Source organism: Castor canadensis, chromosome 11, assembly GCF_047511655.1.
Source record: "Castor canadensis chromosome 11, mCasCan1.hap1v2, whole genome shotgun sequence".
NCBI lineage: Eukaryota > Metazoa > Chordata > Mammalia > Rodentia > Castoridae > Castor > Castor canadensis.
Genome location: NC_133396.1, coordinates 52,207,222 through 52,226,154, shown reverse-complemented (window position 1 = coordinate 52,226,154; position 18,933 = coordinate 52,207,222). Strand labels below are relative to the sequence as shown.

Below are 18,933 nucleotides of genomic sequence, written 5' to 3'. Positions count from 1 at the left end.
CCGTAATGTTTGTTTCTTTCTCTTTAGGGCACACCAATAAAGTATGACAGCAACTCAGGTCAATCTGCCATCAAACACAATGTCAAATCCTTGATCACTGGGCCTAGCAAACTACCCCGTGGAATGCCTCCACTGGAAATTGTAGCAGAGAACATAAAAGTGGTAGAACGGGGAAAATATGAGGACATGAAAGCAGGCGAGCCAGTGCGTTCCCGGCACACATCGGTGGTGAGCTCTGGCCCCTCCGTTCTCAGGTCTACACTTCATGAAGCTCCCAAAGCACAGCTGAGTCCAGGAATTTATGATGACTCCAGTGCTCGCAGGACTCCTGTGAGTTATCAAAACACCATATCTAGAGGCTCACCCATGATGAACAGAACTTCTGATGGTATGTTACTTTTGTTGCCTGGTATGATCATTTTTACTATACTTTCTCACCTTTGGCAAATAGGAAATAATCAGATAGGTAGCTTTATAGATTATCACAAGATCTTGAGACTGTGCATGAAACTAGGGCCATAGAGTGTACAAAATTAGCCATAATTTTAGGCAAAGTACCTAACTGTTTAAATTCAGCACAGGTATGATGTCTAGAAATGCCCAGCGTAAGCATATTTTTTTTTAATGGATTTTTAGCCTATCATGTAAGGTTTTCTGAAAGTCCGTTTTGGCACTTGTTTCTCCAGGTGGTAGATGAAAGTTTAGGCTCTAGAGCAAAACTTCTTAGGCTTGAATTAAACTTACACAAGTTACTTTTCTGTGCCTTGGTTTCCTCATCTATAAAATGGTAACGTACTACTAAGACCTACCTGGATTCTAGTAAAATAAAATGAGATAGTGCACTAGCTGGGCATGTTGCCACCTGTAATAATAGCCAGCGCTTGGGAGGCTGAGGCAGGAGGATCATGGGTTTAAGGCCAGACTGGGCTACATAGTGAAACCCTGTCTCAAAGATGATTTAGCGCACTTAAGGAACTTACCATAGATTCTAGCATATACCACTCAATAATTATCAACTCTTATCATCATCACAACCCCATGTTGCTGTGAACTACATCATCACTAAGGTGAGAGGGCTTAATTTTTTTTTTAAACTAGGTGGTCCCTGAAATAGTCAAAGACCCTTAAAAATTCATCTTATTTTTAATTTCATTATAATACATATTATATTGAGGGGTCAACAGGTGAGGTCCTGGGCTGGTAGGTGAATTGTAAAGGTGAAAAAGGGAAGAGAGGAGTAACACGGGGAGGAAGGAAGGGTGTGCTCAGTTTGGGTATGGGTAGGGGTATGAATCCAAATCTGTTTGCTCTAGTTTGGACTGAGAATTGCCCTCCAGTAGGAAAAGGCAACCACAATTGAACAAATTGGGCTTTGAAGGGAATCTGATAAACCAGTGTAGTTTAGAGGTGGTTTTTTTGGCTTTCTTTTTTTTTTTTTATTTATATGTACATACAATGTTTAGGTCATTTCTTCCCTGTCCCCCCACCCCCTCCCTTACCAGCCACCCTACCCACTTCCTCTCCCCCCAAACCCTCTCAGTACCCAGCAGAAACTATTTTGCCCTTATCTCTAATTTTGTTGAAGAGAGAGTATAAGCAATAATAGGAAGGAACTAGGGTTTTTGCTAGTTGAAATAAGGATAGCTATACAGGAGTTGACTCACACTGATTTCCTGTGCCTGTGTGTACTTCTAGGTTAATTCTTCTTGAACTAACCTTTTCTCTAGTTCCTGGTCCCCTTCTCCTATTGGCCTCAGTTGCTTTTAAGGTATCTGCTTTAGTTTCTCTGCATTGAGGGTAACAAATACTATCTAGTTTTTTAGGTGTCTTACCTATCCTCATATCTCCCTTGTATGCTCTCACTTTTATCTTGTGATCAAAATCCAATCCCATTGTTGTATTTGCCCTTGATCTAATGTCCACATATGAGGGAGAACATAGGATTTTTGGTCTTTTGGGCCAGGCTAACCTCACTCAGAATGATGTTCTCCAATTCCATCCACTTACCAGCAAATGATAACATTTCATTCTTCTTCATGGCTGCATAAAATTCCATTGTGTATAGATACCACATTTTCTTGATCCATTCATCAGTAGTGGGGCATTTTGGCTGTTTCCATAACTTGGCTATTGTGAATAGTGCCACAATAAACATGGGTGTGCAAGTGCCTCTGGAGTAACCTGTGTCACATTCTTTTGTGTATATTCCCCAAGAGTGTTATTGCTGGATCATATGGTAGATCTATGTTTAGATTTTTAAGAAGCCTCAAAATTTTTTTCCAGAGTGGTTGTACTATTTGCAGTCCCACCAGCGGTGTACAAGGGTTCGTTCCTTTTCCCTGCATCCTCGCCAACACCTGTTGTTAGTGGTGTTGCTAATGATGGCTATTCTAACAGGGGTGAGGTGGAATCTTAGTGTGGTTTTAATTTGCATTTCCTTTATTGCTAGAGATGGTGAGCATTTTTTCATGTGTGGCTTTCTTCTTTTACTTTGGTGGTGCTAGAGATTGAACTCAGAGCCTCTCATTTGCTAGGTCGGCGCTCTACCACCGACCTAGCCCCACCAGCCCTTTTTGCATTGGTTATCTTGAGATATTTATGCCTGGGTCAGTCTGGACCATGATCCTCTTCTTTGTTCTTCCCTGCACAACTGGGATGACAGGTGTGTGCACTATCATACCCAGCCATTTGTTGAGATGATGTCTCATAAACTTTGCCTGGGCTGGCCTCAAATAGTGAAACTCCTGATCTCTGCCTCCCAAGTAGGATTATAAGTGTGAGCCACCACATCCAGCTATTTCTTAGTTTTGATAGGCAGAGTTATTGGGTGATGGCCAAGTTTGTATTATCAAAATTTTAGTATTAAGATGGTGGTGATGGTTGCATGACATCATAGGTATATTTAATGCCACTGAATTGTATCCTTTAAAATGGTTAAAGGGCCCTGGGTTCAAGCTTCAGCACCAGAAAAATAAATGAAATGGCTAAAATGATACATTTTGTGTTACGTATGTTTTACCACAAGGTGATTTCTGTCAAGTGTTTGGATATGATAGGCATCTGTGGGTAATATGATTTATAAGAGAGAATCTGGAGTAGGGAAGAGAGTGGAGGATGTTGGTGAGGTAATGGGAAAGTCACTATAGAAGAGCAGAGCAAAGAGAAAACGAGTGTAACTTGTGATCGACAAGTAAGGAGCTAGGGAACACAGGCAAAGGAGGAACTTGAGATTTGCTGCCTGTGGGGCCAAAAGAATTTAAAATGTTAATGATACAGAAAATAACACCATTCATAATGGGATTTAGCAAGTAGTGTACTTGATTAACTTCACAGTCTTAGCACAAAGTGGTACTGTACTGATGCTGTGCTCCAAAAGGTAGAAATCTTCAAATCTCAAGGTTTCTACTTGGTTTTACAGTTGTGTATTTTATAAGATTAAGCTTAAAAGTTGGTGGTGGAGGGAGAAGATCAAAATATTTTATGAGTACAGCCTGCATTTGATGATACTTTGCAAGTTTTCTTAAGAATTTGTGGCATTGCCCCTTTTTTTCCAGTTACAGTTTCTTCTAGCAAGTCTACGAGTCATGAAAGGAAGTCAACACTGACCCCAACCCAGAGAGAAAATATATCAGCCAAGTCTCCAGTGCCTGGGGTGGATCCTGTTGTGAGCCACAGCCCATTTGATCCCCACCACAGGGGCAGTGCTGCAGGAGAGGTTTATCGGAGTCACCTTCCCGCGCACTTGGATCCAGCCATGCCCTTTCACAGGGCTCTAGATCCTGGTAAGCATTACGTGTAGTGACAGTCTATGGCAAAGAAATGATAAGCTTTTTTAAAAATAGTACGGTGTGCAGAAAATTGTACATATCATTAATGTACAGGTAAATGAAATTTTAACACCCATGTTACCAGCACCCAAATAAAGAAATAAAATAAATATTACATCATGTAATTAAAAGTAATAGATATCTGAAAAGCCTTTTTATTTGATGGAATTGGTGAAGCTGATTGAATAAGAAGGTTAATATGAAGAAGTATTTTTAAATGACAGGCATATCTTAAATATGTTAATTTACAGCATAGACATTACCAGTCTTCTGCATGAATGCCAAGGGAATTTTTTAAACTATTGATTAGAAATAGAAATTTTTTTAGGTCTTTCTAATATAAAAGAAATCATATTTCAGGCCTGACTTTGTTTGTTTAAATGAAGCTAGAATTTAAAGACAATTTCAGGTAATCCAAATGCAAAATCCTTGTAGATTTCTTTTTTAGTTCTTTAAAATTGTGCAGTCCACACCTGATTCACTTTCTTTAGAGTCTTTCCAAAGCCTCCAACTTAGCTTTCAAAGAAATAACTCTTCATTTTGTTTTCACTGAATTACAGGCTATTTTTTGGATGATACTGGGGTTTGATCTTATGGCCTCATGCTTGCTAGGTAGGCGCTGTACCACTTAAGTCACTCTGCCAGCCCATAAGTTACATAATTTAGTAATAAGTACAGCTGGAAGAAACTTGTGAGCACACATCACTGATATTGGTAGACATGCTTCTGGTAGGTGTGTAAGGGTGCAGGTTACTAGAAAGCAGTCTGCTGGGTCCTGTTTTATGCTGTGAGAGGGGAGAAGCTGTCCCACCACAGGTGGGATCAGAGCCTCTACCAGGCTTGCAGAGACCCCTGCAGGATTGGCTCTTCCTTGTCCTCCTAGGAACCTAGTCCTTGCTCCTCTTTGCTGCTGCCAGCTGAGCCTCTCCTCTGGCCTAAATTCATTACTTGCTACATGCTTTGAGTTAAAACTGGAATATAGAATACTTGTGCTTCACCTTGGTTCTTAGGGTAATACTTTTTATTAAAATACTTGAAAAGCTAAGAATTCTAAGAGTCAGTCGCATTTCATACTATTAAAGAAATTGTAGGAAGTACCTTATCTGAAAACTCTGTCAGGGCCAGCAGATGATTTTCTCTTGAAAATACTCAGTTTCAGAGGAATCTAAGAGGCCATAAAACAACTTATGATGGGTTTTTTCAATTAGATTTTCAACTTTCGTAATAGTGTCCAAGTGATAGGTAGGCAAGTCAGTGGAAACTGGACTTCACATTGTGAATTTGGACCTTTTCCAGGCTAGAAATGTGTGGTACCTATTCTCTTTCATGTTGCTAGGTGGCAGCAGTGAGCTATAGCTCCTGTCAGCCTTGCAATCATGAGAGGAAGCAACTAATACTGTGCAGCATGCTGTGTTGCTAAGGTAGTATGCTCAGATTAAGTACATTAAAGGCATTTTCAAGTTACACTTTCAACTTACAGTGGGTTTATTGAGACGAAACCTCATTGTAAGTCAAGGAACATATGCACTTAGGAGACTGTCTCCCAGACTGAGGTGAATAGTCAGCTGACAAATTCAACTTGGCTTGGAGTTGTGGATAAAAAGGAAGCACTTGTACCAGGAAATGTATCAGTGATTTTCCTAGGGAGAACATGTACATATAAGGTAATCCCCTCAAATTCTCAGACAGAATTGTTTAGCATTTCTGTTTACTGTCTGTCATAGTCCTTCATTTTGCACAGTTCCATTTGCTTGTCGTTTTGGGTCTGAGCTGTATAATAAATGCTTTAAGGATGCAGACATTACCTTCTACTTCTTACCATCTTGCATTTCTTTGTACCATCTCATGTCATGCTGTAACTAAACGGTTGCCAAACAATAGCATGCGGGACAAATCCTGCTGCCACCTGTTTCTGTAAATAAAATTTTATTAGACTGGGCACCGTGGCTCAAGCCTGAAATCTGAAGGAGGCAGGAATCAGGAGGATCATATTTTGAGGTCAGCCCAGGCAAAAAAGTTCATGAGCCCTCATCTCAACCAATAAAAGCTGGACATAGGGGCATGCACCTAACATCTCAGCTACTAGGAAAGTATAAATAGGATGATCGCTGTCAAGGCTGGCCTAGTCATAAAGCAAGACCCTATCTGAAGATTAACCAAAGCAAAAAGGGCTGGGGGTGTGGTTCAAGGGGTAGAGTGCCTGCCTAGCACGTGAAGGCCCTGAGTACCCCAGTATTAACCAAATTAATTAAATTTTATTAGAGCAGGCCTAATACAGGCCTATACCTGTAATCACAGCTACTTGGAAGGTGGAGGTAGGAGGATCACAGTTTGAGGCCGATCCAGGCAAAAGCTAGTGAGACCTTATCTCAAAAGCAAATGTAGAGGGCTGGTGGAATGGCTCAAGTGGTAGAATATCTACCTAGTAAGTGTGAGGCCCTGAGTTCAAACCCCAGTACTGCCAAAAAAAAAAAGCAAATTTAGTGTGGTGACTGCATTTGTAATCCCATCTACTCTAGAGGTGGAGGTAGGAGTATCTTGGTCCAAAACCAGCCTGGGACAAAAACTGGAGACTATCTGAAAAGCAAAAAGACTCAAGTGGTAGAGCACATACCTAGCCAAATGAGAGACCCTGAGCTCAAAACCCCAGTAAGCTCCCTTCCCCCAATTTTTTTTATTAGCACATATCCATGCCCAAGTGTTCATTGTTTGGTAGCTTCCTATCTCCTTCAGTCAGAGTGGACGAATACTATGTGGCCCACACAGCCTAAAACATTTATCATCTGACTCTTTATAGAAAGTTTGGTAATCTTTGTTCCAATCACATGCACTAATTAAATGCTTGTAGACTAATCATTTTTACCACTAAGAAAATAAAATTGCCATGTCACAAGGTGTTTTCACATACATTTCCATTTGATTGTACTGATATTACATTGATAATACAACTCTTGGATACTTTAGGTAAAACATAATAAAGTTTCATGTCAAAATTGAAAATGAAAATACTAAGAAAATTTTAGCTACCGTTTTCCTTTTTCATTACATCTCAGACATTAGAATGAATTAGAATTTGTACAACTAATATATCAAGGTCTAAAATGAGTCCACCATACTCTCTGGAGCCTAGTGAAAACTGCATGTAGACTAGCTTAGCAGATTTTTTTCTCTCACCATTTCTGTGGGTGATGTTTAGCAAATGAACTTCACTCAGGACAAAACTCAATGCCTTTCTTTCCTTCTCTCACTCAGCAGCTGCTGCTTACCTGTTTCAGAGACAGCTTTCACCAACTCCAGGCTACCCAAGTCAGTACCAGCTATACGCAATGGAGAACACAAGACAGACAATCCTAAATGATTACATTACTTCACAGCAGATGCAAGTAAACTTGCGCCCTGATGTAGCCAGAGGACTCTCCCCACGAGAGCAGCCACTGGGTCTCCCGTACCCAACAACAAGAGGTGTGTGTCTTTGCAGTTTAGATTTTGTAGAGTTTGTCACGTTTACTCGATAACAGATACTTGTTAAGTGAATGATGGAAAGACAGAAGTCTGTATCCTGTCCATAGACTTTAGTCCTTGAAAAAGCAAGCAAAGTAATGTATCAAGATGAAGTGTTTCAGTGAACACTAAAATAACCAATCCAAATTATTGTGTCGCGTATTTGAAATCAATGTTTCCCAGTTTGTTGTCTCTCAGTATTCAATATCCTTCTCTAGATTTAAAAAAGGTCTTAACAAGTAATGATGATCTTAAACATTTTCATTTATATTGTGTACAAATTATCATTGCATTATAGTAACAAAATCCAGAAATCCATGTATAGTTCTATACTTTTACAGTAATGCTTAACATAAATTGTATTTGTCTTTTGGATAGGAATCATTGACCTGACCAATATGCCTCCAACAATTTTAGTGCCTCATCCAGGAGGAACAAGCACTCCTCCCATGGACAGAATCACTTATATTCCTGGTACACAGATTACTTTCCCTCCCAGGCCATACAACTCTGCTTCTATGTCTCCAGGTAAGATGCTGCAGTCCCAACACCTTTCTAATAGGACTTTCATGTTTGAGATATTAAGACCTCTTAACACCTCTTAAGGTGCTTTGGGCAGTCTTTTTCCCACTTAAACATTTGTCAATAGTTCCTATGTGCCATTTGCTACTAGATACTCTAGAAATACCCTAAAAGTTATTAATTCTCCAGCTACCCAAGACGCTTAAGTAAAACAAACTTCCTATATTCCAAATTTGGAGTTTTTTTAAAAAAAGTTTCAATCGCTTACAAATTTAAAAATTGTACCTGATAGGTTGACATTTTGGTCTTTTAAGTTGTAGATTTGTGTGTTTCACAGGACATCCAACACACCTTGCAGCAGCTGCAACTGCTGAGAGGGAGCGGGAGAGAGAGAGGGAAAAGGAGCGAGAACGGGAGCGGGAACGGGAACGGATTGCGGCTTCTTCAGACCTCTACCTGAGGCCAGGTCAGTGAAAGACTCTGCTCCTCCTCCCAGGGACAGGTCTTGATAATCTCTTGTGGTGAGGCATTATGCTCAATGTTGTGGGGGCAAAGAAGAATTCTAAGTTGTAAAGTCCATTACAGGCCTCAAGTGAAAGTGTTGTAGAAGTTGAAATGAACTTTCCATGATGAAGGTGTCTATTTGATTTGGCCCAAGAACATGGGCGTGAAGGCATGGGGCATAGAACTCTTAAAGCTGAAAGAGTGGAACAGAAAAAGGCGCTAGGCAGGAAGGTATTGCTAAACTCCAGCTTCAAGGGGGAAGAGAGGATATGGTTAGAAGGTTGTATAACATCTTGAATACAGTGCTTACAATAAAGTGCTGCTATTCTGTTCAGGAGGCAGATGACATGATCAGAAGGACATTTTCATAGAGTGATGTGAGATAGCTTAGAGCCACGAAGGTGGGCTTGGACTGTTGCCGGTAGGCCAGTCAGACTATGTCAGTAGTTCATGTGTATGCTAATGGTGACCTGAAATATTTTGACACAGGAAATGACCAGGAAAGAGCTGCTAGAAAGAATGTGAGAGTATCCAAGACACTTGATAATAACTAGATAGGAGAAAGGAGGAAGAGAGGAGAAACAAGATTGGCCTGCAATTTATGATAAAGCATGAGGCAAGTGTAGTTCACGCTTGAAGTCCCAGCAATCAGGAGGCTGAGACTTGAGGATTGTGAGTTCAGGGCCAGCCTGGGCTACATAGCAAGACCCTGTCTCAAAATGAAACAATCAAAACACAGTATGAATTATAAAGAGTGCAATTAGTGAAAGCAAAGAGATAATGATTTTTTTTGGACATACTTAATCTGACATACTTTTGGGTTTTGGGCCATCTGTTTTTATCTATTATATACTTGTCTTTTTTCAAGTCTTTTAATTAATTAAATCAGACCATTTACCTGGTCCATATTGTTGAAATACTTAACCTGGTACTCAGGAGAAAAGAGAGAAAGAGAACTTAAGAGTTGAAACTCTGGCTTGGGTGAGATTAAAGGCAAAAGCTTGAAAAGAGTCGTTTCAGAAGTTGCCAGAAGAACTAATGTAGGTGAAGGCAAGAGGAAGCTGAGATGTAAAGCCAAGTGTTATGGGACACATCTATAATCCTAGCTACTCAGGAGATGGAAGCAGGAGGAGTGCAAATTCGAGGTCTGCCTGCACAAAGGGGCTGAACGCATTACTCAAGTGGTAGAGTGCTTTCCTAGCATATACAAAGCCCTTGGGTTCAATCCAAAGTACTGAGGGTGGGGGGGAAGCAAAGATGTCGTGGTAGAGATACCTGCAGAACTAAAAAGCACAGTGACAGGAGGGTATTACATTCATGTATTCATAAAGGACAAGCCCTTCAAAATCAATGTGGGTGATACTATATTGAAGGATCCCCCAAAAATAGTAATCTTACTTGATCTAGTCATATTATTATTGAGTATTGATTTGAGACATTTCAGTGGTTGCAAAACCTAAACACAATTAGATGCAACCCAGTATCTATATATAATAAAAACCACTAATATTCTAACTATAGGAGATACCATAGTGAATTGTGAGGCAACACCAAATGGATTATATAAAAACATGAAAAATAGATTTAATGAAAGAAAGACACATACAAATGGTACATAGCTTTTACTAGATTTTTAAAATACTTGTGGCCCCACTGATGTACAAAATGTAGATTTAAGACAACAGAATACCATATTTCTTTATCAGGCATTGGATTAATAAATTTTCCATGTTGCAGGGTCTGAACAGACATAATGTTCATATGTAGCAGAGGCAGTGCAAATTGGCTTAGCTCTCTTAGAGATTTATAAATGGGATTTGATTAGCAATTCCCTTTCTGGGAATATATACTATAGAAGGGAGAAAATTGTTGAAAAGCCTGAATAAAGTGGTACTGGCTATGACACTAAGTGTGTGCTAAAACTGCTAGCTCTTAGTTAGGGCAAAGAACAAGGTTGAAAGTTGCAGTGAGAGCTCAGAACAAGAGGAGGTAAGGAAGAAAGTGATGAAGGAATGTGAGACTTCAGCATCCTCCCAATTCTACAGCAGAGTCAAAGTTAAGTGAACAGAAATGTCTAAAGCCTTGAAGAAGTGTAGTTATAGAAGCCACGCTTTTGAGGAAGGTGGTGTGCATGTTTCATCTCACAGGTGAAAGCTTGTTGAGAGAAACAGTTCCCTGTGAAGGGCAGTAAAGAAGTAAAGCAGAAAGATCTATGGTTAAGTGAAATAAATAGGCCCCACATCCTAGTGTAGTCTCAGTCTATTATTGTCATTATGATGCTTGGAAAATTGTATGTAGCTTGATTTTGGAAATCATAAACACCAGAGTTTGAGGATAAATTTGAGGGATGAGACTATATAGATTGAAACTCATCACAAAATTGGAAATGACAATAAATGATAGCTGATGCTTCAAGTTACTTACAGGTTTTACTAAATCTATTAAGAAACTTAAAGAACCTGTTTCTAGAAAGGTCAGAAAGTAGAATATTGAGTTTATTGGTCTCATTTTCCTTCTCTATTTAGGAATATTAGAGAATATTAGGGAATTAACAACACATAAGTATTGTTGTCTTTTTCTTTCTAGCTGCTGCTTTATGGTTTATTTTTCTTCCTTTTTCTTTTTTGCGCCTGCAGGCACAGAACAGCCAGGTCGACCTGGTAGTCATGGATATGTTCGTTCCCCTTCTCCCTCAGTAAGAGCTCAGGAGACCATGTTGCAGCAAAGACCCAGTGTTTTCCAGGGAACCAATGGAACCAGTGTAATCACACCTTTGGATCCAACTGCTCAGCTACGAATCATGTCAGTTTCTTACACGTTTTTGCCAGAAAAAATACCAGTCTCTTGCATATACATGTTTGAATTTGTGACTGCAAATAGGTCAAGTATAGGCAAGATTTTCCATTTGCTAAACTTTTTTTCCTTCAGTTTGTTCCTGCATCTCCCCCCACATCCTTCCGGTAAATGTCCTTCCCTTCACAAAGCTGTGATTTTTTTTTTTTTATTTACAGGCCACTGCCTGCTGGGGGCCCTTCAATAAGCCAAGGCCTGCCAGCCTCCCGTTACAACACTGCTGCGGATGCCCTGGCTGCTCTTGTGGATGCTGCAGCTTCTGCACCCCAGATGGATGTTTCCAAAACAAAAGAGAGTAAGCATGAAGCTGCCAGGTTAGAAGAAAATTTGAGAAGCAGGTCAGCAGCAGTTAGTGAACAGCAGCAGCTAGAGCAGAAAACCCTGGAGGTGGAGAAGAGATCTGTTCAGTGTCTGTACACTTCTTCAGCCTTTCCAAGTGGCAAGCCCCAGCCTCATGCCTCAGTAGTGTATTCTGAGGCTGGGAAAGATAAAGGGCCTCCTCCAAAATCCAGATATGAGGAAGAGCTAAGGACCAGAGGGAAGACTACCATTACTGCAGCTAACTTCATAGACGTGATCATCACCCGGCAAATTGCCTCGGACAAGGATGCGAGGGAACGTGGCTCTCAAGGTTCAGACTCTTCTAGTAGCTGTATGTATCTCAGCCTGAGTTTCACAGTGTGATTTCTGGGTAGAGAATGACTTTTTTCTTTAGGTAAAGCGCAACTGTATGGTATAGAAAACCCTAATGCTTGACAGTAAATGTAAGAAAAATTTTTGTGGGTAGTGTAAAAATGTATCTTCTACTGTTTTTTTGATTTAACTAAGCCAACAATTTATTTTTCCAGGAGAAAACTATACCTTTTATAAAATCTAGTTGGAAAGTAGCATTTGATAAAAGAGCAGAGCTCTTAATGTGGTTAGGCATCTAAAAGGTAATGGGTGCACCCATCAAGCTCTGTGCTACTAAGGTGTAATTTCTCAGGGATCACTTTTCAGGACATGGTTCATTATTTAGGCCAATCCCTCAGAAGCCTTTCCATCCTTTTTCTAAGGTACAGGTTTTTACAAATTATCTTTCTTTTTTTTTGGTTGGTATGGGATTTGAACTCAGGGCCTCATGCTTGCCAAGCAGGTGGAGTAGCACTTGAGCCACTCTTCCAATCAAAATACAGGTTTTTAAAAAAGAAAAAAAAACAAAAACAAAAAAAGATACAGGTTTTAAAAAGTGAGACTATTAATGGTGCTTGGTATTTATTTTGTAACTTTCTTGAAAACAACTTTGATCCTGTCTGGGTAGTTAGTTATTCTGATATCTGCCCAACAAGAAAGAATTTATATCTTCACTGAAATAATAGAAAAGTTACTGTTAAAAAATTTCTTCTTAATTACTGCCTACATTCTATAAGGAATTCCAAAAAACCCACAGGTATTTAAATAAGCAGCTATACTTGAAGTAATTTAATCATATACGCATCTTTCTTTTATCTCCACTAAAGAAACAATAGCATTGGGGATAATGAGAAAAAAAAAAAAAGATTTCTTACTTGCCAGAATGCAACATGCAGTACTTTTTATCTTCAAATATCCACTTGTTTAACTGTAACTTGTTTGGGTCCATATCTACCCTATTGCTGAAGTTTTTTAGACGGAAGGGGGCAGCTTACAAGGGCACTATAGAAGAAAGACTTTCTTTTAACCTGGTTTTAAGTAAATCCATGATACAGCTTTTTAACATGCAGAAAATTGCTAGCTGAGGAAGAGTGCTGTATGAAGAGGGTCTTGGGAGGTAGTCACCAGCCCACATTGGTGATGTGGAACAGGGTAGCAAGCAGGCTGCCTAGACACTGGATTAAATGCTTCTTTGCACTCTGTATCTTGATCTGCGAGTTTGCTTTTCAGCAGATCTGAAAATAGAAAGCCCTTGTTCTTTAACAAGTGTTCATGTTTCTGAGTGCAGTTATGTTTTTAATCACTGGGCAATGACCTGTATGAAGTCCACAGTACTACAGGTACTCAGTATAAGTGTTCAGTTTGATCTTGAGAGCCTCCCCCACCTTGGAGATGAAGCATATTGCCTTCACCTTGACCCAAGTCTTCAAGAGCAAGGTGAACACAACTCGGGATCAGACTTCCTAATGACAAAATACAGCTAGTTCATTAGCACTTTCAAGATGTTGGTTAATAAGTAGTGATAAGTAACTGTGGATACAGAAACTATAAGTTATTGTAACTGTACTTACAATACAGTGATTTATTTTACTTTCTTGATTATTTCCATCCCATTTATCAGGTTTCTCTTCTCCTAAACCCAGGTAACTGCAATTTCCATGGCCAGGTTGGGGTAGGCAAGGTGTTAATTACCAGAGGAATAGGTGGTAGCTGAGTGATAAAAGTTCATTCCTCTCTTCTGTATGTGTCCAGCCAAGGTCACATACCATTTTCTGAGACTTGATGCATCCTATAAATGCAAAGAATCCTTTGATGTCAGAAGATTTTTAAGTAGGAGGTTACATCTGCCTGTCTCTAGCTCTGAGGTCGTGCAGGACTATGAAAAGCTGCCTCTACCCCCTCTGCCTACCCCCTCAATTTTCATGGCTTTTCTGCATCTTAGAGGGGGCTTTTATGTTGGCATCCTCCAGAGTTGATGGGCATCCTTTCTGTGAATTTACTTCTCTACCATTTCCATTTATTTTCAAAACGTAACAATGGTGCTAAAAAATGATTTGGAGTAATTTTTGTCAGCAATATTTCAGTTAAAATCATTATACAATGCTTTGTAAACTATCGCTTTTAAAATTGTCATGTTAACGAAACAGCTTTATAGACTTAACTTTTTCTAAGAATATATTGTCCCACACAATTGGAATTACTAGAATCAATTAATTGTTGAGATGTGATCCCTCATTCGTTTATTAATCTCCTCTGATTGTTTCCCTGGCGCTCTTTTCCAGTTCTCGGGAAAATATTGCAAATCTGTTCTCTAGTCTGCCTTGTCTCATTGTTTATTAAAAGGTCTTAAGAGCCCAGGAAATTTGAGAAAATGCCACATACCCTACTGAGATTAGGAACACACAGGCACCTTTAATACAGTGTGTTGGGTTCAATAAATTTTGCCATTACCTTGGAATACCATTGGACATTTCTGAGAATTAAAAAAATGAAAATATGCAAAAAGGCTTGAAGAACTTGGACTTTAGAAACTTTCTGTGGATTCATTTTAAAATAAGTTTTGTTTTGTTTTTTTTTTTTAAAGTATCTTCTCACAGGTATGAAGCACCCAGTGATGCTATTGAGGTGATTAGTCCTGCCAGTTCACCTGCACCACCCCAGGATAAACTGCAGGCCTATCAGCCAGAGATTGTTAAAGCAAATCAAGCAGAAAGTATGTCTTTTTTAGCCACCACTTACATGTTTCCATATTTGCATTTTTCATTTGCTTCAATTATGTGTCTAGACCATGTTTGTTTTAGGGTAATCTGCTTTTGAAATATTTAAAATTCCACTAACAAAAGCAACTTTGATGCTGTTAATTACTTTTCAGTTTATAGCTTAATGATACAGAAAATACTTGATATTTTGTTTGCCCACTTCATTCTGTAGTCCTCAGGCTTGTAACATTGAATATTTTTTGCTTCACAATTAAGATTCATAAAATTCTGTATTTAGAGGTTCTTACCACATCCTTTTGTGGTACTCTTCTGAATTATGTGTGCTCTTTCTCTGGAATAAGACATCTACCTTTCTCCATTAGGCGATCCCAGTAGACAGTATGAAGGACCTCTGCATCACTATCGGCCCCAGCAGGAGTCGCCATCTCCGCAGCAACAGCAGCAGCCACCCCCACCTTCCTCCCAGGCAGAGGGGATGGGGCAGGTACCCAGGACCCATCGGCTAATCACACTTGCTGATCACATCTGTGTATGTTTTTCCTATGCCTGTTATTAGTTCTTCTTGTTTTGATCATGTACAAAGCAGATTTCATAAGAAGAAAATCACAATAAGCTATGCCACTTTGTTTTTTTTCCTCATTCCAGCAAATTATCACACAAGATTTTGCTAGAAATCAAGTTTCCTCGCAGACTCCCCAGCAGACTCCCACTTCTACATTCCAAAATTCACCAACTGCTTTGGCATCCACACCTGTGAGGAGTAAAACATCAAGTCGCTACAGCCCAGAATCCCAGTCTCAATCTGTTCTCCATCAGAGACCAGGTTCCAGAGTCTCTCCAGAAAATCTTGTGGACAAATCTCGGGGAAGGTATGGTCTTTATTGTAAACCATATGTAAATTTCATAGTAGCAAATCAATTTGAATATGTTTACAAGGTAGGGAATTCATTTCTCACACCAGAAATTCCTTTGCCTTTATTTGGAGAAATGTGTAAATTGGGGGTTTTCCTTCTATTAGTCTTGGTCTGTCCAATGTCTAGGCATTTGATACTGTTTATTAATGTATGCAAAAGTTGGTTTTATTTATTATTTTATTGGTTATCATGAGGTAGTTTAATACAGTTTAGGGATGTTTGAGTACTACTTCAAAATCAACTCTTAAACCAGGTGGTGCTCCTGTAACCCCAGCTACTTGGGAAGCAAAGGCAGGAGGATGCCCAATTTTGAGTCCAGCCTAGGCAACATAGTGAGACCCTTAAGAGGGCTAGGGATATAGCTCAGTGGTATGGTTCTTGCTTAGTATGTGCAAGACCCTGGGTTCAATACCCACTTCCCCCATCTCAGTGTTTACCTTACTCAGCACTTGCTTGCTTTTTAAATTTTTTTCCTTTCTTTTTTCTTCTCAGGGAAAAAAGTACTTGCTAAGCAAGTACTCTACCGTTTGAGCCATGCTTACAGCCTCATATTCAGTGGCTTCTATTGGCTCTAGAGTAATACATGTTTAGGAGGGTAACATTAAATAAAGTGAGGCCAATAAGAGGCATCAGGGAAGAAACATTTTATGTGGTAAAATAAAATGTTCTTTACTGCCTGGTAAAGAACATATTTTTTTACCCAATGTTCTATCTGGATTTTTTTTTAAGGGAGATAGGGTTTCTGTTTCTTATAGTAGACTAAACATCAGTACATGTGAAATGATAGTTAAATAGCACAAAGGGAATTAATTCATAAGAATTCTGAGAACAAGAATGAGATAGCAACAGCAAATTCTGGCAAATTCCTGGAAGATACACAGAGTATTTATGAATCAGATAGCAGAAGCCGTTGCTCAGAGTATGAGAAGAAATTGATAGCAGAAATGGTTCTTCAGTCTGCCTACCAACCCCTCAAAGTAAGCAAAGAACAGAAGGAAATAGAATAATGTATTTAAGAGTGTGATGTTCTTTTTAAAAACGCTTTATTGCAGAAGTTTTAAATACAGAAGTAGAACAGTATAATACACCTCCATGTATCCATCACCGAGCTTTGATAACCATCAGCAAACTGCCAACTTTGTTTCATTTTTATTTATGCTTGCCCTACCCCAATACTGGATTATTTTGAAGCAAATCTTGGATATAATGATTTCAAGAAGTTGGGTGGTCTTTTTTTTTTTTTTTTTTCCAAGCCTTACTATAAAAGTATATTAAATGACATAGCATGGTATTGGTGAAAGAATAGGCAAAGAGACCAACGGAACAGAGGAAAGGTAGAGATGTAACTGATGTAAGTAAACAAGTAGGATTAAATTGAAAGATGATAGGCTTTTCAACAAATGGTGCTGGAACAATTCAGTGTTCTTATGTCCCCCCAACACACACACACACACACACACAAATACACACACACACAAATACACACACACACACACACAAAAATCCAGACACAGGTTTTATTTTACTGTTGATAGTTATAAAACAAAATGGGATATAGACCATAATATAAAATGCAGAACAATAAAACTTCTAGGAAAAAACCTCGGTGACTTTAGAATGGTGATAAGTTTTTAGAAGTAATACCAAAAGCATAATTCATGAAAGCAGAAAGCTGAAATTTTGAAATTAAACACTCTGCAAATCTCAGTACTGCCCAAAACAGACAAGACACTGAGCTCTATGAAAGGCATTTGGACTTTGACAGAACATACACGCAAACAAGTATCTGATAAAGGACTTGTATCCAAAAAGTTCTCTTGACAGTTCAGTAATAAGGAAACAAGCAGTCCAACTGAAAATGTACATTTTACCAAATTTTTTATTTTTGTTTTATCTTTAAGAAGCTGGGCTGGCAGAATGGTTCAGACAATGAATGCCTGCCTACCAAGTGTGAGACCATGAGTTCAAACACAGTGCCACCAAAAAAAAAAGAATTGCTAAAAGAAGCTGGATGATCTTAAGGATAAGATGAAAACACGTTTACTCTCTTTTAGCTGAAAAAGAAAATAAATGCAGTTATCAAAAGCAGAAAGCTTTTAAGAATTGGCTGTGTCGGAGTGGGAAAGGAAATACCAAATAATGTGTATATATAGTTATGCTTAACTGTAATAGTAACAAGTGCAGATGTTGAAACGGTGGGCTCTTAGTTTGATAATCTCTTAAGTAAAAAAAAAAATATTTTTAAGTCTACACCATGAATTTATCTCACATTATCCTTACCAGGATAAACATTAAATGGCAGAGAGCCTTTCAGTCTTAAAATAGTGTATGTATCTAGAGCCTACATCAGCTCACAGTTCCAGTTTAGTACTCATCCTTAACTTAATTGAGAAAGATCTGGTAAGCTGTGACTAAGAATAAGCAGTGAGAGCCCTGAGTGCTCGCCTGGACTCACTGGCCAAAGGGTAGGCTGCAGCCTAACGTTGAAGGACATGCAATGAGCTGCTCCCTGCTGATGTGACTCCTGGGTCTATGCAGAAGGTGCCTGGAATAGACTGTTCTTGATAAGTAGGTGTATAGCAAAAAAAAATTGGCAGCTTTGCTCCTCCTCCTGAAGGAAATCCTGAGTTGAGTTCGTCTCCAGCAAGCTCTTTGCTAGCATCAGAAGACAACCTAATCTTGTGCTTGTTACACCAGCAGGCCTGGAAAATCTCCCGAGAGGAGTCACATCCCTGCAGAACCCTACGAGCCCATCTCCCCACCCCAGGTTCCGGTTGTGCACGAGAAGCAGGACAGCATGCTGCTGCTGTCACAAAGGGGTGTGGAGCCTGCAGAGCAGAGGTGAGGAGGACACCTCCCTCACTGCAGCTTCTAGTCTGGGGCTGACTCAGTGCCTAAAGTTTTCAATTTTATGCCAGTAACTTTTTTCCCTTTTTGGCTTCTATGTCAGAATGGGACTCTCAAAGGATCGTTTAGGTTTGCTTTCTCAGTGAGCTATTGCGACTAGTTTTTACAAAAGTATCGTGAAGTCTAAATATATTAGAGAAAACTTGTTCATTATTACTCTTGAACATAAGTCCGTCTAGATTATTTCTGAAAACTTTTTTATCACCCAACATTTGAGTGCTTATTGTGTGGACTATACATAGACCAGACCATCTTACATATTTTCTGATCTCCTTCTAACCCTGACTCCAGCTATCTGAATGATTACATGAGTTGGATTTAGTCCCTTCTAGTCACTCTCCATACCCTCATCAGGGTAGTTTGTATAAACCTCACAGTAAGTCAAGCACTAATCCACTAGCATAGCATGTGAGCTCGCAAGACCAGGTTTATGCAGCTTCAATTCCTGCTGCTTTACCTTTACACTGCTCCTTTCCCTAACTCAAGCTGTTTTCTTAGTGCATAACACCATCC

At 39.3% G+C, this 18,933-nt stretch overlaps 1 protein-coding gene across 22 annotated transcripts in view; it reads left to right on the top strand.

The window, feature by feature from the left end:
• Positions 1-18,933, top strand: part of Ncor1 (nuclear receptor corepressor 1) — a 156,657-nt gene that overhangs the window by 127,770 nt on the left and 9,954 nt on the right. For 14 of the 22 annotated variants that reach the window (XM_074046740.1, XM_074046747.1, XM_074046739.1 and 11 more), the window contains 11 exons: positions 28-388; positions 3,555-3,782; positions 7,080-7,289; positions 7,707-7,856; positions 8,188-8,316; positions 10,991-11,156; positions 11,366-11,859; positions 14,464-14,592; positions 14,962-15,128; positions 15,245-15,468; positions 18,211-18,354. In XM_074046740.1, coding sequence (XP_073902841.1) covers positions 28-388; positions 3,555-3,782; positions 7,080-7,289; positions 7,707-7,856; positions 8,188-8,316; positions 10,991-11,156; positions 11,366-11,859; positions 14,464-14,592; positions 14,962-15,128; positions 15,245-15,468; positions 18,211-18,354 — 2,402 coding nt within the window. The remainder of the gene's footprint in view (positions 1-27; positions 389-3,554; positions 3,783-7,079; positions 7,290-7,706; positions 7,857-8,187; positions 8,317-10,990; positions 11,157-11,365; positions 11,860-14,463; positions 14,593-14,961; positions 15,129-15,244; positions 15,469-18,210; positions 18,355-18,933) is intronic. The other 8 variants (XM_074046737.1, XM_074046744.1, XM_074046751.1 and 5 more) reach the window with 4 other exon arrangements.